Source organism: Myotis daubentonii, chromosome 5 (genome assembly GCF_963259705.1).
Source record: "Myotis daubentonii chromosome 5, mMyoDau2.1, whole genome shotgun sequence".
In the NCBI taxonomy this organism is placed as follows: Eukaryota; Metazoa; Chordata; class Mammalia; order Chiroptera; family Vespertilionidae; genus Myotis; species Myotis daubentonii.
Genome location: NC_081844.1, coordinates 620,460 through 644,581, shown reverse-complemented (window position 1 = coordinate 644,581; position 24,122 = coordinate 620,460). Strand labels below are relative to the sequence as shown.

General features: G+C 62.0%; 1 protein-coding gene across 2 annotated transcripts in view; it reads right to left on the bottom strand.

Annotated features, from left to right (window-relative positions):
- ALPK1 (alpha kinase 1) overlaps positions 1 to 24,122 on the bottom strand; it is a 65,912-nt gene that overhangs the window by 5,111 nt on the left and 36,679 nt on the right. For both annotated transcript variants that reach the window (XM_059695499.1, XM_059695497.1), the window contains exons 4-10: positions 16,112 to 16,310; positions 10,727 to 10,786; positions 9,074 to 9,160; positions 8,627 to 8,703; positions 7,715 to 7,810; positions 6,047 to 6,151; positions 2,055 to 4,068 (exon numbers count right to left, since the gene is read on the bottom strand). In XM_059695499.1, the coding sequence (XP_059551482.1) occupies positions 2,055 to 4,068; positions 6,047 to 6,151; positions 7,715 to 7,810; positions 8,627 to 8,703; positions 9,074 to 9,160; positions 10,727 to 10,786; positions 16,112 to 16,310 (2,638 nt within the window). The remainder of the gene's footprint in view (positions 1 to 2,054; positions 4,069 to 6,046; positions 6,152 to 7,714; positions 7,811 to 8,626; positions 8,704 to 9,073; positions 9,161 to 10,726; positions 10,787 to 16,111; positions 16,311 to 24,122) is intronic.

The window sequence follows — 24,122 nt, the reverse complement described above, 5'->3', positions numbered from 1 at the left end:
CTGCGGGCACACAGGGCAGCTGCTAGGAGAGGAAGCCCTCGGATTCTCATCACAAGGAGGAAGCTTTTTCTTCTGTATTTTGTCTTTCTTTCCCATTTATTGTGTCTGCGTGAGAGGGTGGAGTGAGTGAACCCATGGTGATCATGTCACCAAACACAGGAGCAGACTGCCATGCTGCCCACCTCAAACTCATATGGTGATGGATGTCTGTGACTCCCCAACAAAACTGGGGGGAATGAAAACCATGCTGATTCCTGGATCCACACCCCGGCCTATGAGATCAGAATCTGGGGTGAGGCCTCGGAAGTTTAGGACCGAGCCCCAGGGGTTCCCGTGGGGTGCCAAGACTGAGAACCACTCAAGAGTCCACTGCTTAGCAACTCACATGTTTTCTCATAAAATGCCCTTTGTAGCAGTTTGTTGGGTTTTTAAAAATATTTTTTTTATTGATTTCAGAGAGGAAGGGAGAGGGAGAGAGAGAGAGGGAAACATCCATGATGAGAGGGAATCATGGACCGGCTGCCTCCTGCACGCCCCACACTGGGGATCGGGCCTGCCACCCGGGCCTGTGCCCTGACCAGGAATCGAACCGTGACCCCCTGGGTCCTAGGATGACCCTCAGCCACGGAGCCACGCCGGCCGGACTGTGTGGTTTTTTCATTCCAGTAGCTGGTCAGTATCTTGGCTTTATGACGGGTCCCCGGCCGAGAGAAGAACCTTGTTTTGTTTCTTCCTGTGTCGCCACCGCGTAGAAGCCCTCCTGGATGCGTGGCCTGGGGCGCCCCTCCCAGTCTCGATACAGAAAGTGGCCTCCGGCTGCCCTTTGAGCAGGAAGCGGCTGCTGATTGCGGGGGGAGGGGGCACATCTGGCCAGGAGCCTGGGGGGGGGGGGGAGGCAGGTGCAAAGTCACTGCCCCGGGAAGGGTGGTGTCTAACTGGCAGATTCTGTGCCCTGGGAGCTGAGTGGAGAGATGCTGAGAGGAGTCAGCTGGCTGCTCATGGGAATGAGAGGGGCTATCGCCCCAGTTGGTTTGACTCAGTGGATAGTGTCAGCCTGTGGACTGATGGGTCCCTGGTTCAATTCCTGGCCAAGGGCACAGGCCCGGGTTGTGGGCTTGACTCCCAGTAGGGGGCATGCAGGAGGTGGCCAATGATTTGCTCTCATCGTTGATGTTTCTATCTCTCTTTCCCTTCCTCTCTGAAATCAATAAAAATGCATTTTTAAAAAGAAAGGGGAACACGGACCCTGGGGTTCCTGCCTCCCGATGGCCCGTGTGTCCTACAGCGAGTCCCCAGTACGAGGTGGCCCGAGGGGGCGTCTAATCCTGGGAACCTTAGAGCCCAGCAGCCCGAGGCAGGGAGGCCCTGCCGGACACATCGCAGGACACTCACAGAGCAGGCGGGGTCTCGTCCCCTGAGCTTCAAGTATGGTCACAGCTCTGCAAGGGTGCCTCTGCCTCCTGGCCATGCACCCACCTCCCTGGCCATGCACTCACCTCCCAGGCCATGCACTCACCTCCCAGGCCATGCACCCACCTCCCAGGCCATGCACCCACCTCCCAGGCCATGCACTCACCTCCCAGGCCATGCACCCACCTCCCAGGCCATGCACCCACCTCCGGAGCTATGCACCCACCTCCCAGGCCATGTACCCACCTCCCAGGCCATGCACTCACCTCCCAGGCCATGCACCCACCTCCGGGGCCATGCACCCACCTCCCAGGCCATGTACCCACCTCCCAGGCCATGCACTCACCTCCCAGGCCATGCACCCACCTCCCAGGCCATGCACCCACCTCCGGGGCTATGCACCCACCTCCCAGGCCATGTACCCACCTCCCAGGCCATGCACTCACCTCCCAGGCCATGCACCCACCTCCCAGGCCATGCACCCACCTCCGGGGCTATGCACCCACCTTCCAGGCCATGCACCTACCTCCCAGGCCATGCACCCACCTCCCAGGCCATGCACCCACCTCCCAGGCCATGCACTCACCTCCCAGGCCATGCACCCACCTCCCAGGCCTTGCACCTGCCACAGGCTGTGTACTTACCATACGCCTGGTGCAGGCGGCTGGGCCTGAACACCCCTGTGCCCTCCAGCCTCTGGAGCAGCCAGTCATGCGTCACGCCTGCCAGGAGCTGTTCCAGGTCATGGGGCTGCAGTGTGCGAGCCTCGAGCGTCTCCTGCCGCGTCTCTCCTGCCAACGACCCGAAGGAACTCCCGCTGGAGTTCAGGAAGGACCAGGGCTCGCCCCCCTCGGAGGACCCTCTGGACGCAGTGGGCAGCCTCCCCCAGCTCCCCCAGGAGGAGCCAGAGCTGCCGCTGCCGCTGAGGCTGAGCTGGACGGGCTGGTTCCCCTCCTCCGTGGTGGTGCAGGCCTCCTGGCTCCCGGAGGCAGGGGGCGGCCTCGGAGCGCACGGCCTGGGGCAGCCCCGCGGCCCGGTGGGGTGCAGCAGCTGCCCCCCCTCGTCCACGGTGGAGGCATCGGGGTCCACCTCCTCCTCTTGGACGGGGCCCCCGCTGTGTCCTGACTCGGGATATTGAACGGGCCACAGCGACACGGCAGGGTGACCCGCCATCGCGGGGCTTGCGCCCAGAGAATCGCCCAGGACTCCGTGGGATTCGACGGCTTCTTCTGGGGCCCCCCTGGAGGGGCTCCCTTTAAACGCAGGGCCTGCTCCTGGTGTGCGTCCTGCTCCCGGCTCCTCTCCAGACCTGTGTGCGGCATCGCCACCGACCGCTGGAAACTCGTCCGTTACCTCCAAGGTCTCCTCTGCTTGGAACGAAGGCTGTGTGGCCGCGCTCTGGGGCCCACAGGAACCAGAAGACCCAGACGCAGACCCCAGTGAGGGCCTGGGGTGGGCAGAGGTGCCTCCAGGGCCTGTGGCTCTGCCTGCCTGCCTTGCCTCTGGGCCTCCCTCCTCCAGCCCGGCCCCGGGGGCCACGTGAGCGCCTACGGTGCTCCCAGGAGGGCAGGCGGCCGAGGGCGTGTGACTGGGAGAGGACCCGGAAGGGCCATCCTCGGGCGTCGGGAAAGAGAGGCCTCGAAGCTCCGAAGACAGAGCACGCACAGCTGCACTGTCCCCACGGCTGCCCGGCTCTCCCGCCCCAGCAGCGGGCCCCCGAGTGTCCACGGGGCGTTCCCTGCCGGGCGCTCGGCGGGGTGACCTGTTGTCCACGTGGGCGTCCACCTCCTCCCAGCTGGAGGAGGAGCTGCGCCCGGACAGCCTGCTCCAGGGACTGGAGCTCCCGCTGCCACTCGGAGCAGTGTCCCCGCCGCCGTGGCCTCGCAACGCGGCCTTGGTCTCCACGTCTGGGTCCAGGGAGACGTGGAACGTGTCCGAATGGATCCAGTCCCTCCTCCCCGCCCGCTGGGGCGCCTCCAGACTCCTCATAGCCGCCTGGGAGGGAGACAGCCCCCCGCCTGTTTGGAGACACGGCCCGCCCTCAGCACTCACGGAGTCCGTGCCCCGTGTGTCCGTGCTCAGTGCCGTGATGCAGACGCCCGTGTCTGGAGCCTTCTGTTCATTTTTCTTGTTTCCACAGATGCTTTCAAGCACTCCGCACACCGAGGCGTGGTGCTGGGCGTGGGCCTGGAGGACCGCCTGGAAGTCCACGCGCCCCAGCAGGAGGGGCCTGTCCAGCCCGCGCGTGAAACCCGCGGGGACGTACGCCCCGTCTTCCAAACTCGGGAAGCTCTGAGCCTGTAGCAGGTCCTTCACCTGCGCGATCGCACGCATGATCTCCCCAGAGAGCGCCGCCCGTTCCGGGGCTGCGGCCGCCGCGCCGAAGGCGTACAGCCTCCCCACGGCCTCGCGGCAGAGCCGGCGGGCGGCGCGGCCCGGCCCCGTGTCCCCGTGGAGCCGGCGGTGCACCGTGCAGAGGCCGAGTGCGGCCCTGAGGACGCTGTGCAGCTCCTGCCTCCCGGGCACCGGCTCGTCCCCGTGCCGGGTGAGGAGGCCGATTTCAAAGGCCTCTCTGGCTTCGCCCAGATACGCCGCCCGCATCCCGGGGGGACAGGCGCTGGCGCTGGTGTAGGACAGCAGGCAGGTGCCCCGGATGTTCTGGGAAAACACCAAACACAAAGGGCGACATGGAGTTGGAAACTGGAGGCGACACGGGAAAACCTCTCATTCCCGGAGGACAGCGGTGAGAAGTGCTGTGGGAAAGTAAACACTGTGCTGTAGGGCCCCGCGCGTGGGCCACGGGCACTCGGCAGGAAATTCACAATCGAACGTGGAAGTAAGACCCTGAGGTCTTGTCCGGCCGGCGGGGCTCAGTGGTGAGTGTCGACTTGTGAACCAGGAGGTCAGAGTTCGATTCCTGGTCAGGGCACAGGCCCGGGTTTCAGGCTCCATTTCCAGTGGGGGGCGTGCAGGAGGCAGCCGCTCAGTGATTCTCTCTCATCATTGATGTTTCTCTCCCTCTCTCTCCTTCCTCTCTGACATCCATGACATCTTATCTAATAAAGAGGTGATATGCAAGTTACCTCACACCCTCACAAGCTGGCTGCCTATGACCAGACCGGCAGGGGGGTTAGTGAGGAACGACCAAACACCTGACAGCAGGCTGCATGGGTCAACCAGGCCAGCAGGGGGGTCGTGAGGGGCAACCAGGCTGGCATGCAGAGGCAGAGGGGTGACCAGGCCAGCGGGGGGGGGGGCAGTAAGGGGTGACCAGGCCAGCAGAGGGGGGCAGTTGGGGGCGATTAGGCCGGCAGGGGAGCAGTGAGGGGTGACTAGGCTGGCGGGGGGAGGGGGGCGTAGTTTGGAGCGACCAGGTCAGCAGAGGGGGGCAGTTAGGGGTAACCAGGCCGGCATGCAGAGGCAGTGAGGAGCGACCAGGCAGGCAGGTGAGCGATTAGGAGCCAGTGATCCAGGGGCTGTCCGACTGCAGGATGTCGGCACCCAGATTGGAGAGGGTGCAGGCTGGCCTGAGGGGGTGGATTTCGTGCACCCGGCCTCTAGTATTTATATAAAAAAGGAACCTGAGGCCTTTCTGGTGACGGGGAGGAGAGCCCGGAGGTCTGAGTGGCCGCTAAGAGCTGCCCACGAACCACGCCTCCCGTAGCCTCAGACTCTTTGATTAAAGGTGTTACTTACATTTGTTGTTGCTGTTAATTTCAGCAAAGAGTCCATACGTCGGACATGAAAGTTTCTCTATGCAAATAAGGCTTCTGTGTTTAAACATTATTCTTTCAATAATAATCCACACGATAGGCGAGTGGCTTCCCCACCCCTCGGTGCACTTCAGCCCCCTGGGTATTTCAAGAATCAGGGTTCGGGGAATCCCAGCAACTTGCACATACAGTGGGGCCTTGACTTATGAGTGTCCTGACTGACGAGTTTTTTGAGATACGAGCCGTCTCTCGGCCGATGTTTTGCTTTGAGTTGTGAGCTAAAATTCGGGTTATGAGCAGCTTCAGATACCCCACCGCTAGTTGGCGCAGCGAACGTCACAGTGAACACCACAACATCAGCCCGGCACCACATGTCTCACTTGTTCACTTTTTGATTTGACATACGAGTAATTTGAGTTACGAGCTCCGTCATGGAACGAATTAAACTTGTAAGTCAAGACCCCACTGTACAGGGTTGAGAGAGGGGCCCGGGAAGGTGTGTTTTAAAAAGGCTCCTATGGCCCGGCCAGCATGCTCAATGGTTAGAGCGTCTGCCCGCACATGGAAGGGTCTCGGGGGCACGTACTGGGTTGCAGGTTCGATCCCCAGCCCCCATCGGGGCACATGCAGGAGGCAACCAATCCATGTGTCTCTCACATTGATGTTTCCCTCGCTCTCTCCCTTCCACTCTCTAAAAATCAATGGGAAAAATATCCTCAGGTGAGGATTAACAATCAATCAATCAATCAACAGGCTGTGAGGGTCATTCCAGGTGCCGGGGACACTGCTCCGGAGCCGATGGCGTCGGGGCCTCCGGCTGGATTAAGGGACCCCCCACCAGGATGTCACCACCCGCCCCATAAACCTCCCGCACAGCGTCCGACCGTGTTATCCGACCAGACCCGCCCCTCCCGCCTCCTCACCATGGCCGTGAGCACGAAGAGGGGCGTGTAGGGGCTGAAGGCGGCGGCCAGCTTGCAGGCTTCGGCGGCCGACAGCAGGCGGTGGGCACAGTCCCGCGTCAGGCCCTGGGAGAGAGTGGCGGCCACGGGCCGTGCCCACAGTTGTTCATCCATCAGCCAAAGACAGACCGTGACACCCCCCCCCCCCAACTTCTCCTCCAGATTTCCCGGGATGCCCCAGCCCCCAGCAAACTGTTTCAGAGCTGTGCCCAGAGAGGGGCCGCCCCGCCCCCACACTCAGCTTCCCCCTCAAATTAACAGCCAGGCTGTGTGGGGAGGGCTCAGGTGCCCAGCGGCTTCCTCCCCACAGGCCCCCTGGAGGGACTCGGCCCACTTTGCAGCCACGTTAATGGCTGGCTTCCGAGTCATCTTCAGCCCCTTCATTTACGGTCTCGTGGCAACAGGGCTCCCCATTGATTCTAGAAACACGTGCTGCGCGCTCTGTGCATCAGGCTCTGTGTTAGGCGCAGGGACGCGCAGGGAGCTGCCTGAGGGAGGGGATCAGACACCAGCGCAGGTAAGATGCTGGTGGCGAGGGCCGGGGGTCCGGGACGACGTCAGAGGCCCCTTCCCTGGAGGAGGGACGGAGCCCTGCCCTGTTTGTCTGACAGCAAGAGCGGCAGCTATGATTCTGACTCCGGTCGCTGCCAACAGCCGTGTCCTCAGGCGTCATAGCGCTGAGCGCCGTGACTGCCATCACTCTGGACTTAACGGAATTGGCAACATTGGGGATCCTATACAAATCTCACTTTCCGCCCAGCCGGTGGGGCTCAGTGGCTGAGCGTTGACCTATGAACCAGGTCAGGGTTCGATTCCTGGTCAGGGCACAGGCCGGGGTTGTGGGCTCGATCCCCAGTGTGGGGTGTGCAGGAGGCAGCCGATCCATGACTCTCTCTCATCATTGATCTCTCTCTCTCTCTCTCTCTCTCTCTCTCTCTCTCTCTCCCTTCCTCTCTGAAATCAATAAAAACATATTTTAAAAATCTGCATTCCCATGCAGGGCAGGGAGCAGGTCTCTGTCCCCGCGGGACCCTGCTCAGCCGGAGACCCGGCTCTGCCTCCTGGCGGTGGCCCATGCACACGCCTCGCGGCCTCTCTGGGCCTCAGCCGGTCCTCTCTAACGGGGGGTGGGGGGGTGGGGGGGGGAGAAGGCGGGTGGGGGGCGGGGGGGGCGGTGCCTTCTGCTCGGAGGATCTCCCGGGGTCACAGGCAGACACGGCCTTCCTGAGCTGTGACCGCGTGTAACTGTTAGGAATCGTTCTTGCTGAGGGCAGGGGCTCCACGTTTGGACAATGATGATGAAAGTTTTAAAGTTCCTGCCCCTTGAGGCGGCCCAGGTGTGGACGCTGGGTTTGGTGAAAATTTGAAAGTGAGCGTACGGGGTTCCAAGCGTTGATCACTGTGGGGAGGTCGCGGGTTCCCTCGCCCGTCGCTGTCCGAGTACAGACAGCGTGCCAGGGCTGGGACGATAGAGCGCCAGGTGGCGGGGGAACTGGGAGCCCGATGTCCCACCAGGGGGAGGCGCTGTCCCCCGCAACCCCTAGTTCCCAGGCGGAGCACAGGGCAGAGAGTCTACAGGGGTGGCCGCTTGGCACCGGGATTGGCAAGTGAGAGTCAAGCGACAGTTACCAAGGCCGCGTGGGGGTTGTTTTTGAACTTCTCGTAGTCGTGCTCGCTCATGGACACGAAGATGTCGGCCAGTATCCCCAGCGAGGTGGAGATGCCCTGGGAGGAAGCAGAATCCCGTCAGCGCAGCTCACGGCCGGCCGGGCCCTCCAGCCCTTGGCACGAACCATCGCTTATTGTTACTGTCATTGTCGTGACCCTAGAAACGCTTCTGAATTGGATGCCAGAGGGACTGGCGGCCGAGCCCTGGCCTCCTGAGGACAGGACCCAGGGGGGCACACGGCTGGCTGGCGGGGCTCGGCTGGGTGTCCGGCAAGCGTGTCCGTACTGAGGCCTGGCCCGGGGTCAAGGCCCGTGCCTGCCGAAGCTGCGGGCTGCGGGTACGAGCCCAAGGGGAACGAGCCGGAGTCACGCACACGGGGCCAAGGGCAGGGACCCAGCCCTGCTCTCGCTTCCTGTGTGACGACGCCATGGAAACAGCGGACCCGTCTCTGCCCTGGTGACCTGAGCCCAGGCGGGGTGACACCCACACGCTGGTGCCCTGAGCCCACGCAGGGTGACACCCACACGCTGGTGACCTGAGCCCAGGCAGGGTGACACCCACATGCTGGTGACCTGAGCCCAGGCAGGGTGACACCCACACGCTGGTGCCCTGAGCCCACGCAGGGTGACACCCACACGCTGGTGACCTGAGCCCAGGCAGGGTGACACCCACACGCTGGTGCCCTGAGCCCACGCAGGGTGACACCCACACGCTGGTGACCTGAGCCCAGGCAGGGTGACACCCACACGCTGGTGCCCTGAGCCCACGCGGGGTGACGCCCACGCGCTGGTGACCTGAGAGGCGACACACGGAATCGTGCGCAGGAGCGAACCAGCAGGACAAACAGGACAGGAGACACGTGCACGGCCCACCTTCCTGTCCGGCTGAGGAAGCGTCAGGTACCCCACAATCGAGGCCCGGATTAGCTCTGCTGCTTCATACCACATCCCTGGAAAAGGGACAGGGGCTAGGTCTGTGCCCTCAGAGAAAACGCCTTGAAACCGACAGAAAGGAGCTTCCTCAGCTCCAGCTGGACAAGAGTCAGATGGATAGGGGTTGGGTGGACAGGGGTTCAGTGGACAGGGGTGGACAGGGGTGGACAGGGGTCAGGTGGACAGGGGCCGGGTGGACAGGAGACCCTGTACCTCGTGCAGGCGGGGGCATGGGGCGGGGCGTGGGGCGGGGCGTGGGGCGGGGGCATGGGGGGGCGTGGGGCGGGGTGGAGGGTGGGGCGTGGGATGGGGTGGGGTGTGGGGCATGGGGCGTGGGGTGGGGTGGGGTGAGGCGTGGGGCGGGTAGAGGGGAGGAGGGGGGCGCACCCAGCTTCTGCAGGATCTGCCCTCGGATCTGCACGCAGACGGACTGCACCAGGACCCGGTCACTCTCGTGTCTGTACAGCCAGGAGCCTGCGGTAAAGGAGGCCTCGAATCAGGACAGGGACGCGTGAAACCCACTGTCCATGGCGCCCCGGAGCCCTCGGGGCACAGGTGGAGAGGCCCCTCGTCTGCACGTGGAGGGAGACCCAGGAACGGCTCCTCCCTTGCCACCTCCGCCTCCGTCCCCGCTGAGAGGGCACGTTCTGTGTGGGACCCACTTCCCTGGCTCCGAGGGGACCGGCTGCTTCCCCTCCCCGGCCTCAGCGTAGTCCTGTTGCTGCAGGGCCGCGGGGAGTTTGGCCGTGGGGTGTCCTGAGCGAGGCGGCGGGTCCCGTCCACCCAGACACGCACCGGAGGCAGGGAAGGGCCAGGACTCCCCCGTGAGCCTGTCTGGGAGCACGGCAGGGCCACGCTGCCACGGGGCTGGAGTGGAGCAGTGCGAGAGGCGGTGGTTTCTCCCGTGAGGAGGGTGAGGCTGGGGAGAGGCCTCACGCTGAGGGTCCCGGATGAGCAAAGCGGGTGGGGGGAAGGGGGGGGCAGGTGTGGAAGCCCCCCGCTCAGACCCACTGGGACACCCTCCTCACTAGTCTGTCATGTCACCTCTGTGTTCACCCAGCTTCTAATCCCCATGTGTGACTGTGTGTGCATGTGTGTGTGCATGAGTGGGGGTATGTGTGCATGTATACACGTGTGTCTCTCTGCGTGCACAGGCATATGTGTATGCACGGGCACATGCACACACGTGTACACATGTGCACGTGCACACACATCTCTGCACACACGGGCACGTGTGGATATGTGTGCAGGCATGCGTGCGGGCACATGTGCATGTGTGCAGGTGGGTGTCTCTGTGCAGGCATGCGTTCATGCGTGTGGACATGCATGCAGGTGCACACATGTGTCTCTATGTGGACACATGTACACACATGTCTCTCTGTGCGGACGCATGTACACATGTGTCTGTGCAGGTGTGTGTGGGGGCCCGTGTGCGTGTGTACACGTGTCTCTGTGCGTGCAGTGAGTAGATGAGAAACGCGCATGCTGCATGCTGATGAGGGTGGCCACGCTGAGGGGTGTGGGGTCAGTATTTGCACATCAAACTGCCTCTCGCTGGGACGTCCGCCAGTTCGAAGGCTCTGGGCTCCTGGCCGAGCAGACGGAGCGTGAACTGCTGCGAGTTGCCGTCGGCTCCCGGGCTCCTGCGGGCCAGGTTCAGACCGGCACCCGAGGCTCGGCGGCTTGCGTCCCAGCCTCGGGACTCACTTGCTTTCATGTGGGGTCAGTATCCGCCTGGCCCGGAGCTCCGTTGGTTGGAGTGTCATCCCGTACCCCCAAGAGGTTGTGGGTTCGATTCTGGTCAGGAGACATGCCCGGGTTGTGGGTTCGATCCCCAGTCTGGGCGCGTGCCGGAGGCAACCTGATCGATGCTTCTCTCTCACGTCGATGTTTTTTTCCTCTCCCTTCCTCTCTCCCTACCATCAGTTTAAAAAGCTTATCCTCGGGTCAGGATTAAGCGCATACATGAAAAAATATCGGGTCATTCAGCCAGGGCCTGGAGGCCTGAGGCCGGAGGCGCGGGGAGCTGGGCGCCCTCACCTGTTGCTCCCTTGTTGCTGATCAAACTGCTCAGGATGACCTCGGCTTTTAACAGTTTCCCTGAAAAGAAGCACACGGATGCCTCGCGGTCAGCTCTGCGCACACGCTTTACGCACAGTCCACCCTGACACGCCACGGCCGGGCCACGGCCGCGGGGAAGCGCTCCGTGTCCACGTCTGACACCAACGCCGTCATCGCGTGCGAGAGGGGAAGGACGGCCGGTTCTCAGGAGTCGGGGGGTGGGGCGGCTCCTGTCTGACATGCGGTCAGGGTCGCTCATGAGGACACAGCACGGATCCGACCTCCGCGTGAGGACGGGACAGCTGGCGGGCGAGCAGGGCTGCCGCAGGACTCGCTCCAGGAAGGGCTCTTAGGGGGTGGGAGGTTCTTTCTAAACTTCTCACCGTGTCGGTTCCTGCCACATGGGAGGGGCCCCACCTGCAGCGGCTGTTTCTCTGAAAGCGGAAACACGATCACTGACTGTCCCATCTGCCCCCCCTCCCAGGGGCCTCCACGCCCTCTGTGACCGGCGCCTGGGACGCCTCGAAGTGACTTTTGCTCCGTCTGCCTCGGGCACCGTGGCCTCCTGATGGACCCTCGAACCTGCCCGGCCAGTCTGCCCTGCAGTCTGTGTGTTTGCATCATTCTGGCCTGGAATCTGTTTGTCCTGAACCTCTGTAAGGCTCCGGCCGCCCTCCTCAGCCCCGGCTCGGATGTGACTGTCGCTAAGGCCCCCCGGCCTTGGTTCCACCGCACAAGGTGCCCACCTGGCGCTGCGCTCTGTCCCCGAAGCAGGTCACACACACGCCGTTCTGCGGGGGGACCTGCCAGCCCCTCACCACGGGCTGGGCCTCGCGTGTCTTCCCTCCTCCTCCAGCTAAACTGTCCTGGGACCTGCTGGGACCCAACCAGTACCTTCATGCTCACTCCCCGCCCTGCCCTGTGCTTTAAGCAGACTATTTAAAAATATATATTTTTATTGATTTCAGAGACTAAGCGAGAGGAAACATCAATGAGGAGAGAATCATGGATCGGCTGCCTCCTGCACGCCCCACACTGGGGATCGAGCCCGCAGCCGGGGCCTGTGCCCTGACTGGGCGTTGAACCGTGACCTCCTGGTTCACAGGCCCACGCTCAGCCAGTGAGCAGCGCCGGCCGGGCTGAGCAGACGACTTTTAGGCCTCGTGTTTCTCGGGTGTATTTCTGTCCTTTCCGGGTTTGGGGCGCCTGTTCCCTGACTGTGTCCGTGCTGCTTGTGGACTGTGACCTCAGGCGCCCTGGCGGGCGGTCCCCCGGGGCCCGGTGCGCACTTCTCTGGAGCCCAGGTTTGCACGCGCCCTGCCCGACCCTGGACACTCCACCCTGAGCTGTTTGGTGGGGATTCCCGTGGAGCGGGCACACTCAGGCTCCCCACGCACGTTCGGCACAGACGCGGGCTTTGCTTCTTTGGGGGGATTTTTTTGGCTCCCACCCAAGGCGGGGGCAGCCCGCAGGCCTCCCTGTCACAGGGCGGGCGGCGGGGGCTGTGCAGACCTCGGAGGGTCCAGCTCCTGCAGGTGTCTCACACCCACGGCTCTGTCTCTGCCCCGCACAGAGCGGGGCTGGCCCTCCCTGGGACCGGATCATGTGTTTCAGCGTCTGCTGCTCTGACGGAACCTGCCGGGTCTCGGGCGCTTGGACGTCTAAGTCACTGTATCTGTGACGGGGGAAGGTCCATGTGTGCCAGCTTCCGTGCAGAGGGAGCTGGCGGGAGCTTCCACTGGGGGAGAGGCGTGACTCTGAGTTTCCGGGAACTGGGCGGGTCAGGGTGGCGCCTCTGGCCCGACGCCCACACACTGAGCGCTGGGCCTCTGGGGTGTTTCGGGTGGACGCCAGGAAGGCGGGTCCCGGGGACAACAGGAGGACGCGCGGTCCCTCTCATCGCACTGAGCCTGTCGCCGTGACAATGCACGACTCCCCCTCTGCACGGGTCCGAGGCCGAGGGCGGAGCCTGCAGCCGGGACAGCGCCTCCCGGTCCCTCCAGGACGAGGCAGCCCAGGCCGGTGGCGGCTCCAGAGACGTTCGGGCAGACGTTTGCACATGAGCACCAAACGCTGGCTGTGCCTCTCGGGGCCCCCCTGAGTGTCCTTCAGGCAAAACAGCCCCACTTGTTGGGGCGTAAGATGGGACTCTCACCCTGGACACGGCCTGTGGGCCCTGCTCCTGGGGCCCCCACGCTGGCGTCACCAGACAGTTCCCCATGGAGCACAGCTCCTCAGAGACAGGACAGCAATAGCAGAACCAAACAACAAACAAAAGCAAAAGTTATCTCGGTCGGCGTGGCTCAGTGGTGAGTGTCGACCTATGAACTAGGAGGCCACGGTTCGACTCCCAGTCAGGGGGTCAGGACACAGGCCTGGGTTGTGGGTTCCATCCCCAGTGGGGGGCGTGCAGGAGGCAGCTGATCCATGATTCTCTCTCATCATTGGTGTTTCTCTCTCTCTCTCCCTCTCGCTTCCTCTCTGAAATCAATAAAAATATATTTTTTAAAAAAAGGCAAAAAGTTAGGCTGCATAAAGCAAAGCTGTCAACGCATCTACTCCCCACTGGAACTCACCCCCACGGAACCCCATCCCACGGGACCCCACGCCACGGGACCCCACCCCACAGAACCCCATCCCACGGAACCCCACCCCACGGAACCCCACCCCACGGGACCCCACCCCAAAGAACCCCACCCCACGGGACCCCATCCCACTGGATCTCACCCCACGGGACCTCACCCCCACGGAACCCCATCCCACGGAACCCCACCCCACGGGACCCCACCCCACGGAACCCCACCCCACGGAACCCCACCCCACGGGACCCCATCCCATGGAACCAACCCCACGGGACCCCACGCCACGGGACCCCACCCCATGGGACCCCATCCCACAGAACCCCACGGAACCCCACCCCATGGAACCCCACCCCACAGAACACCACCCCACAGAACCCCACCCCACGGGACCCCACCCCACGGGACCCCATCCCACAGAACCCCACAGAACCCCACGGAACCCCACCCCATGGAACCCCACCCCACGGGACCCCACCCCACGGGACCCCACCCCACGGAACCCCACCCCACGGGACCTCACCCCCACGGAACCCCACCCCCATCCCCACCCCAAGGGATCTCACCCCCACAGAACCCCACCCCTATCCCCACCCCCATCCCCACCGCCCACAGCAGTGCCATGCACCCCGCACAAAGGTGCCACACCAGCTGTGTCCCCACAGGGCTCTCCCCACGTGGCACGGCCACCGGCTGCCATCGCAGGGACCTTGGTCCTTGGGGTCCCTCAGACCCACAGGCTATAAAATGCTCCAGAGCAGGACACGGAAAGGAAGGGACTTTCCCCAAGGTCAATGCTGTACCACAACCCCTCTCATGAGTAAAAAAGGGGCAGGGGCACACGGAGGCCAGCTGCGCACGGGGACGGAGGGCCCGGAGCATGGAAAGCCCGGCCTGTCCCGGAGGCTCGGCCCTCGCTGCAGCAGCGTCCCGGGGCTGTGGTGAGTGCAGCTCCTTATTCAAGACACCAAGGTGCAGGCATCAACCTCCCAGAGACCAGGGTTATTCAGACAAGAGCCACAGCCACAGCCACAGCCTCAGCCTCAGCCACAGCCTCAGCCTCAGCCACAGCCACAGCCACAGCCTCAGCCTCAGCCACAGCCACAGCCTCAGCCACAGCCACAGCCACAGCCTCAGCCTCAGCCACAGCCACAGCCACAGCCTCAGCCTCAGCCACAGCCACAGCCACAGCCTCACCCACAGCCTCACCCACAGCCTCACCCACAGTCTCAGCCACAGCCTCACCCACAGCCTCACCCACAGCCTCAGCCACAGCCTCACCCACAGCCTCACCCACAGCCTCACCCACAGTCTCAGCCACAGCCACAGCCACAGCCACAGCCTCAGCCTCAGCCTCAGCCACAGCCTCACCCACAGCCTCAGCCACAGCCTCAGCCACAGCCTCACCCACAGCCTCACCCACAGCCTCAGCCACAGCCTCAGCCACAGCCTCACCCACAGCCTCACCCACAGTCTCACCCACAGTCTCAGCCACAGCCACAGCCACAGCCACAGCCACAGCCTCACCCACAGCCTCACCCACAGCCACAGCCTCAGCCACAGCCTCACCCACAGCCTCACCCACAGCCTCACCCACAGTCTCAGCCACAGCCACAGCCTCACCCACAGTCTCAGCCACAGCCACAGCCTCACCCACAGCCTCACCCACAGTCTCAGCCACAGCCACAGCCTCACCCACAGTCTCAGCCACAGCCACAGCCTCACCCACAGCCTCACCCACAGCCTCACCCACAGTCTCAGCCACAGCCTCACCCACAGCCTCAGCCACAGCCACAGCCACAGCCACAGCCACAGCCTCACCCACAGTCTCAGCCACAGCCTCACCCACAGCCACAGCCACAGCCACAGCCACAGCCACAGCCTCACCCACAGTCTCAGCCACAGCCACAGCCACAGCCTCAGCCACAGCCACAGCCACAGCCACAGCCTCACCCACAGTCTCAGCCACAGCCTCACCCACAGCCACAGCCACAGCCACAGCCACAGCCTCAGCCTCAGCCTCAGCCTCAGCCTCAGCCAGGCTTGTCTCTGTGGGGGCCCGGGGGGGGGGTGGCGGGCAGCTCCCATGGTCCTTGATTCTTTCACTCATGGACACGAGAGCAGCAGCCGCATGTTTCTAATCCTCATGTTGTTGGGAATTAAAGACGTACTGAGCCTGTGGAGGGGACCCACTGACACGCCGGCCGGCCCCTCCGCTCTGCCCTCCGTTACCCCGAAGTCACAGACGAGCCTCCCTCTCCATTCCACTCACAAGGGCAGGAGGGGAACTGGCGCTTTAAGCAAACTGGGGGGCAGTGCCCATGTCCCGTGTCCCATGTCCCGTGTCCCATGTCCCGTGCCCCATATCCTGTATCCCATGTCCCGTGTCCTGTATCCCATGTCCCATGTCCCATGTCCTGTGTCCCGTATCCCATGTCCCGTGTGTGTGACGGGAGCCTCGGGTACTCCGTGTGCTTGTCGGGGGCCCTCCAGCGAGGAGCTGGGCCCCGGGAGGAAGAACTCTAACCTGCTGCTCACAGGCTCCTCTCACAATGCAGCGATGCAGCCCTGTGTCCGAGAGCAGCGGACGGCTTTGTGAGGAGACAAAAGCTCCAACCAGCATTTCCCACCCTTGCACGATTTTCTCCGCGCTCTGGCCCTGCAAGCCGGTCTTTGTGCCGGGGGAGGGGTGGGAGGGGAGGAGTGGGGGACAGGCGGGAGGGGCGGCAGGGCGGCCCCATCCTCAGGGTCAGGTCGGCCAGGACGGGCGGGCAGGGGCGCCTACCTGCGTTGAGCGCCACGCGGGCCTGGCGGATGGCCAGCTGCGGGGCCAGGGGCGTGCTGGGCCACCGCCGGTGCAGCGCCTTGGCGACCCGCAGGAGCGGGCGGGACGCGTCGAGCCCGTAGAGGAGCCGGTCGCTCAGGAACAGGACGGCTGCCGCCGTGGCACCGTCCCCGTCGAGGATGGCGGCCTTCAAGGACACCTGGAGGTCATGCCGGGACACAGTGAGCCCGAGAGACGTGGCCCTGCCCCAGAGAAGGCGGCCGGGAACAAGCCTGGTCTTTGGGGTGTTTTTTTATCAAACAGGAGCATTGCACCTGGCTGGTGTGGCTCAGTGGATAGAGCGTCGGCCCGGGGACTGAAGGGTCCCGGGTTCAATTCCAGTCAAGGGCACGTACCTGGTTTGCAGGCTCAATCCCTCACCCCGGTGGTCGGGGCGTGTGCGGGAGGCAACCAACAGATGTGTCCTCTCACATCCATGTTTCTCTCTCTGTCTCTCACCCTCCCTTCCGTTTTCTCTAAAAATCAATGGGAAAATATCCTTGGGGTGAGGATTAACAAAAGGAAGGAAGGGAGGAAGGACGGAAGGAAAGAGGGGAGGGAGAGAGAGAGAGAGAGAGAGAGAGAGAGAGAGAGAGAGAGAGAGACTGTATTAGGCAACTGAGCCGAAAGAAAAAACATAAGGCAAAGTCCAGTCCAGCTGCGGGAATGACAACACTCCTTCCCTCCCTTTCCCCACGCCATTCCTGAATTACACACGTGATAAGGCGTGTTTCCTCACACCACAGGCGAACATGGAACACACCCTGTTTCCCACCCCTCCTCTCCGCCATGTCACTCCTTTCTGCCCGGGCCCTGGCCCAGGGGCAGCTGACCGTCCGGCTGGCACGTGGGGGAAGGACCTGGCGGCCCTCTCTCTCGGGAAGGAGCCGACCGAGGCAGCGGGACTCCCGTGCACACCTGTCTCACCTGGGGAGCCGCCCCTCTGGGGTGCTCGCTTGGCCCCGCCCTTCCTGTGACGGGTTGGGGAGCCCACACACTCCCGGGGCTCGCGGAGCAGGCCCCTGTGCTGCGCACAAAGTTTTCCCTTCCAGCTCGGCCTTGACCTGAGCTAGAGGTAAACGCGGCCTCGTCTGCCCACGCCTTTTGCTGAGGAAGCTCTTTCCGCCTCCGGGGCCCTGGAGGGGGAGGAGGGGTCACTTGTCCGATCCTCCAAGGACCCCGCCATTCCCACTGCCCGAGAGACCGTGGCTCCCTTTGAAGCAGCCGTGATGTCGCTGCTTGACCTTGATCCCCACCTCCCCGACCTTGACCCACCTCCCCAACCTTAACACCATCTCCCTGACCTTGACCCACCTCCCCGACCTTAACACCACCTCCCTGACCTTGACCCATCTCCCTGACCTTGACCCCACCTCCCTGACCTTAACACCACCTCCCTGACCTTGACCCACCTCCCTGACCTTAACACCACCTCCCTGACCTTGACCCACCTCCCCGACCTTAACACCACCTCCCTGACCTTGACCCACCTCCCCGACCTTAACACCACCTCCCTGACCTTGACCCACCTCCCCGACCTTAACACCACCTCCCTGACCTTGACCCATCTCCCTGACCTTGACCCCACCTCCCTGACCTTAACACCTCCTCCCTGACCTTGACCCACCTCCCTGACCTTGACCCCACCTCCCTGACCTTAACACCACCTTCCTGACCTTGATCTACCCCCCTGACCTTGGCCCCATCTCCCCACCCCACAGGCAGCTCACGTCTACGCTACAAGGACCCGCCTGATGCCAGCTCCATGGCTCTCTGGCCTGGCTTGAAAACAATAACTCTGTTAATTGGAGCGAAGAAACAGAGAGAATTTGCCAGCGACAGGACGTAGAGGAGCAGAAAGGAGGGTGCAGCTGAAACAGATTTATGGGCAACACCAGACCGAAGATCCAGGGACGCAAACTCGCCTTCTCGTCAGCGCGGCCCCTCGAGCTACGTGCGCATCATCATAGTAAAACGCACCCCAGTCTGCGTTTGCTTGAGCCTCTGTTCCTCCCACTGACACCACCTGACGACCACGGGGCTGGCAGACTTAGCCTGGGGCGTGTCAAGCCACCCGTCCGTCCGAAGAACCAGGGTTTAAATGTCAACAGCTCATCAGACTGTCAGCTCACAGATGGCAAACAGCCCTGGCTCGGTTGGTTGGCGCGTCGGCCCCAGATGCCCAAGGTTGAGGGTTCGATTCCCAGTCAGGGCACATGCCTAGGCTGCAGGTTCAGTCCCGGTTTGGGCTCGTGCAGGAGGCAGCGGTGGATGTTTCTCTCTCACATCCACGTTACTCTTTCCCTCTCCCTCTCTCTCCCTCTCTCTCTGAATCAGGGGTTCTCAACCTCTGGCCCTTTAAATACAGTTCCTCCTGCTGTGACCCAACCATAAAATTATTGTCGTTGCTACTTCACAACTGTAATGTTGCTACTGTTATGAATCGTCATGTAAATATCTGATATGCAGGATGGTCTTAGGCGACCCCTGTGAAAGGGTCGTTCAACCACTAAAGGGGTCGCCACCCACAGGTTGAGAACCGCTTCTCTAAATCAACAAGCAGATCCTAAGGTGAGGATTTGTTAAAAGGACGGAGAAGAAATGACGGTTTTGTGTCTGCCCAGCTGTCTCAGGGGCGGGGGTGGGGGAGGGGGGACTTCCTCCTCAGGGCGCACAGATGCCTCGGCCACTTTCTGCAGAACTTCCGGCTCCCACCACTGTGATCTCATTTCACTTTATTGTCACTAAAAAGTCCAAGTGAAATGAGGAAACTGGGGCTGAGAGGTTCCGTGACTTTCCAAGTTACAAAGTCAAAAGGGTCAGAGTCAGGAAGGAGCTCAAGTCTCTCTTTCCTCTTTTTGTTATTATTAACTAGAGGTCTGGTGCACAAAATTCGTGCACTGGGGGGGGGGTGTCCCTCAGCCCAGCCTGCGCCCTCTCCAATCTGGGACCCCTTGAGGGATGTCTGACTGCCCGTTTAGGCCCAATCCCACCTAAACAGGCAGTCAGACATCCCTCTCACAATCCAGGACTGCTGGCTTCCAACCGCTCACCTGCCTGCCTGCCTGATTGCCCCTAACCACTCACCTGCCTGCCTGATCGCCCTTAACCACCTCAGCCTAGGCCCCCACCACTGCAGCTTCATCCAGAATGACATCTGGAAGGTTGTTCAGCTGTCTGGTCTAATTAGCACATTACACTATTATTATTATAGATTATTTATTATTGATTATTATTATTATTATTATTATCATCATCATCATTATTGTGGTCAAAACATAGCATTTACCCTCCTGCCCATTGTAAGTGTCCAGGCCAGTGGTGTTGAGTGTAGTCACACGGCTGTGGGTCTGAACCAGAACTTTTCATCCACAAATATAGAATCAAAACTGGCCCCAGCCGGTGTGGCTCAGTGGACAGAGCATCCTCCTGTGGACTGAAGGGCACCGGGTTTGATTCCGGTCAAGAGCACATGCCGGGGTTGTGGCTCGATCCCCAGTGTGGGGGGTGCAGGAGGCAGCCGATCCGTGAGTCTCTCTCATCATGGATGTTTCTCTCTCTCTCTCCCTCTCCCCTCCTCTCTGAGATCAATAAATATATATTTAAAACAAACAAACCAAAAAAACCTTTAAACTCGCTAATGGCTCCCCTGTCCCTCTCTCTCCAGCCCCTGGAAACCACCATTTTGCTTCCGTTTCTATGAGTTTGGCTTCCCCAGGTGCCTCGTAGCAGCGAAATCTCAGGGTGCTCTTCGTTGTGTCGGGACTATTTCACTGAGCGAATTCCCCCAGGGCCCCGCCTGCTGCCGTCTGTGATGGGGGAACGTGCCGTGGTGGGTGGACCACACTGTGTGTCCGCTCCCTTGCGGTGACGTCGGAGCTGCCCCCACTCCTGGCTGCTGTGAGGAGGCGCACGGGTGTGCAGGCAGCTCCTGGAGACGCTGCTTCCCTTCCTTGGGGTGAAAACCCAGGTTTCCTGACGTCGGGTGGCTGCTTCAGGCTCAGGGAGACGCGGGGGACGCTCGGCCCGGAGCCCGGCTCCTCGCGGGGCGAGCGAATGACAGGGAGCACGAAGGAAAACAGGGGGAAAAGGCAACACCCGCTCCCACTGCCGCTGCCGTGCGTGACGAAACAGCGCCGAGCAGAGACGCTCCCCTAAGTGAGTGTCGGGGGGGTTTCAATGGGGTAAAAGGGGAATGAAAGTCACGCAGCCGACACCTCGAAGGCTCATCCCAGGAAATGTCTGCACCTGCAGTTTTTAACACCTCGTTCCGTCCACCCCCTCGGAGAAGCGAGTCGCTGGACGCCGAGAAGAAAGGCGGAGGCCCCCTTCGCCGCAGCCTGGCCCGTGGACCCCGCTCGCCACACCCGGACCAGGCCATGGACTCCACGGTTCCTCCTGGACACGCCGGCTCCGGGCGACAACACGGCGGCGTCTCTGCCCCGCCCCCCACTCTCCACAGATCCGAGCACAAAAGCCCGAGAGAGGGTGACCCGGCGGACAAAGGCCCTTTGAGCTGCTTGGAAAGGAGCCGTGGGGGCGATGGACGGGGTCCAGGGCCCGTTCTTCCCACTTGCACTAATTAGACATTTTTCTGTCGGCCACTGAGCACCGCTGAGAGGCCAACCCGCCGGATTCGTTTCTAAAGTGTTTACAGAAGTTTGCATCTGTTTGTGTCTCCTCAGGAGGAAATAAGCACTTCAATAGCTTTGTGGGAACTGAAGGGAGCCCTCGGGGCGGCCTGCAGCTGCATAACTCAGCTCCCTCTTGGCGCCTGGCCTGCGAGGAGGAGGAGGAGGAGGAGGAGGAGGAGGAGGAGGAGGAGGAGGAGGAGGAGGAGGCCGCAGGGGGCCCGCCAGGCGCCGTCCTGCCCGGCCACACTGGCTTCTCTCCCTCTCTGAGCAGGACACGCAGATTCGGGGTCCATCCCCGTGGGCTAGCAGCACCCTGAGAAATGAGCCCCACTTCCAAAGCTCCGAGGACAGGGGGTGAATTCTTCAGCGGCAAAGCCGAGTCCAGCCGCGTCCTGGACCGTCCCCGGGCAGCCGGGCCCTCTGACTGCAGCCGGAGCAACGAGAGAGGCCGAGGGTGCGGGGGACCCGGGAGCGGGCCCCACGGAACCCCTTGGTTCTGCGCAGGCAGAGGAACAGGAAGAGGGACGCACCCCGAAAGGCGGAGGAAGAAAACAACACAAGCCCAGCTCGCCGTCCGCAGGGCAGCCTGGGAAACGCGTGCCGCCCGCACGGGACCTGGCCCGGCTCTGCCTGTGCGGCTCTGCCATCGAGGGAACGCGACAATATGGCCTCGCCCAGCACGGCGGCTGGGCTGGCGGGGCGTCAGCACGGGCAGCCGGGGGCTGCCGGTTCGATGCCCGGACGGGCACACACCTAGATGTGGCTGATTCCCCGTCGGGGCACCTACGGGTGGCAACTGACCTCTCTCTCTCTCTCTCTCTCTCTCTCTCTCTCTCTCTCTCTCTCTCCAATAAAAACATATCCTCGGATGAGGATTAAAAAAATAAAAGGAAGTGTGACTTTTAGATGGTGGCTCAGCAACAGAAGGAAGTGCGGACCCAGCATCGGGTGTCCAAGATGAAAACAGGCCGGAAGCTGCTCCTGTCTCTCCTCCAGCCGAAGGGGAGGCTGCTGGCCGCCGGTCCCGGTCCTGTCCCTGCTGAGCCATGGGGTTAAACCCACCTTCAGGAGGTGAGGGCGCTGGGCGCCTGCGGCTCAGGCCCACAGACATCACACACACACACACACACACACACACACACACACACGCACGCACACATGCACACGCATGTGCACACGCATGCACGCGTGCACACACGCACAAAACACGCACACATGCACGCACGCGCATGCGCGCACACACACGCACACACGCACGTGCACATGCACGCACACACGCGCGCGCATACACACGTGCACACACGCACATGCGCACGTGCACACACAGGCACAAAACGCTCACACATGCACACACGTGCACACATGTGCACACACACATGCGCACATACACACAAGTGCACACAAGCACATGCGCACGCGCACACGCACACATACATACACACACACGTGCACACACTCAGGCACCGCTCCCTCCGTGGTGGAGATTCGGGGTCTAATGGAGTTTGAGGCCCAGGCGAGCTCCAGGGCTGGGAGGCTGAGTCAGGCAGCGAAGGAATTAAACTTCACAATAAGGCTCCTGTTCACAGTGATTGGAAACATGCTAAGGAGCCTTCCGAAGGGCTTTGGCGGCCGCGGGACCAGGGGAGGAAGAGTGTGTGTGCCGCGCTCGCCGCTGCCCGCATTAGCCCGCCCCTCCTCGCGACGCCAGCCCCGGGCGCCCCAGCCTTGGCTCAGAGCCCGCGGCACTCACACCAGTGACAATGGCCGCTGATCTGGGGGTGGGGGTCGGGGGGGACCAGGACAGAGCCATCTGGCATTGCCGTTCAGGGGGCCCAGGAAAGGGAAGCTCTGGCTGGGGAGCAAACTGGGAGACGGGGTGAGGGTGGAGGGGTGTGTCCCGAGGTGAGGAATCAGCAGAATAAGCAAGTGAGATGTGCCTGACGCCTGCACTGTTATGCACCAGCCGTGACCGTGACCGCTGGGGTCAGCTGGGCTCCTGGTCTGTGCACCTGCTGACCTGGGAGAGGCGGAGGAGCAGGGAACTGTCCCAGGTGGGGCCCAGGGCCTGTTCCGTTTCCCTGGTCCCTCCTTCCGTCCCCAACGCCGCGCACAGACTCAGCTCCTTCGGAAAACGGTCATCGTCTCCTCCGTCTCGGGGTCTAAAGATGACACTTTGAGCCCAGCCGGCGTGGCTCAGTGGTTGAGCGTTGGCCTAGGAACCAGGAGGTCACGGTTCGATTCCCGGTCGGGGCACAGGCCTGGGTGGTGGGCTCCATCCCAGTGTGGGGCGTGCAGGAGGCAGCCGATCCATGATTCTCTCTCATTATTGATGTTTCTCTCTCTGTCCCTCTCCCTTCCTCTCTGAAATCAATAAGTATACATATATGTAAAAATAAAGATAACACTTTGAATCATCTACCCTTGCTCTTTCACCTTTCCTCTCCCAACTCTGTTTAAGGAAAGAGAAAGCAATCCCAAAAGAGACACCCCCTCCCCTGGCCTGTGCCCACGGCCCCTCCTCTGCCCTGGAGGTTGCTAAGGCCGTCGCGACTCACGACATCCTTGGTGAAGTCCCTGCCGCATCCCCACTCCCCACTGCGCACCCAGCGGCCACTTACTGACCCTCATCTGACCATCTCCCAAAGCATCTGGGGTGACAGTCACCCCGCCTTTTCCAATCACGTGCCCTGTGGCATTTCCCACCGTCCTGGTAATTCTGAAAACGTGGCACAGCCATTCAAAACAACTTCCTTTTAACGCTGTCATGTTTAATCCTCACCCGAGGATATTTTTCCATTGATTTTTAGAGAGAGGGAAAGAGAGAGAAACACATCGATTGGTTGCCTCCTGCACCCGCCCCAACCAGGGCCCAGGCCGGGGAGGAGCCTGCAACCGAGGTACGTGCCCTTGACCGGAATCGAACCCGGGACCCTTTAGTCCGCATGCCGACATGCTATCCAGTGAACCATACTGGCCAGGGCCATGTTCCTTTTTTGTTTATTTCTCCTCATCCAAGGATATGTTTATTGATTTGAGAGAGAGGGGAAGCAGGGAGGAGAGAGAGAGAGAGAGAGAGAGAGAGAGAGAGAGAGAGAGACATCGACCGGGGATTGAACCCACAACCTATGTGTCCTGACCGGGAATCAAACCCGCGACCGTTTTGGTGTAGGGATGACACTCCAACGCTGACCCACCAGCCAGGCTCTCTGCCATGTTATTAAAGAACGCGCTTCCCAACACCGCCCCCCCCGCCCCCCACCGCCCGCCCACGCCCCGTCCATCTGCAGCCCGGCTACGGCTCCGAGACCGGGCGTCTCTCACCCTCGTCCAGGCCGAGG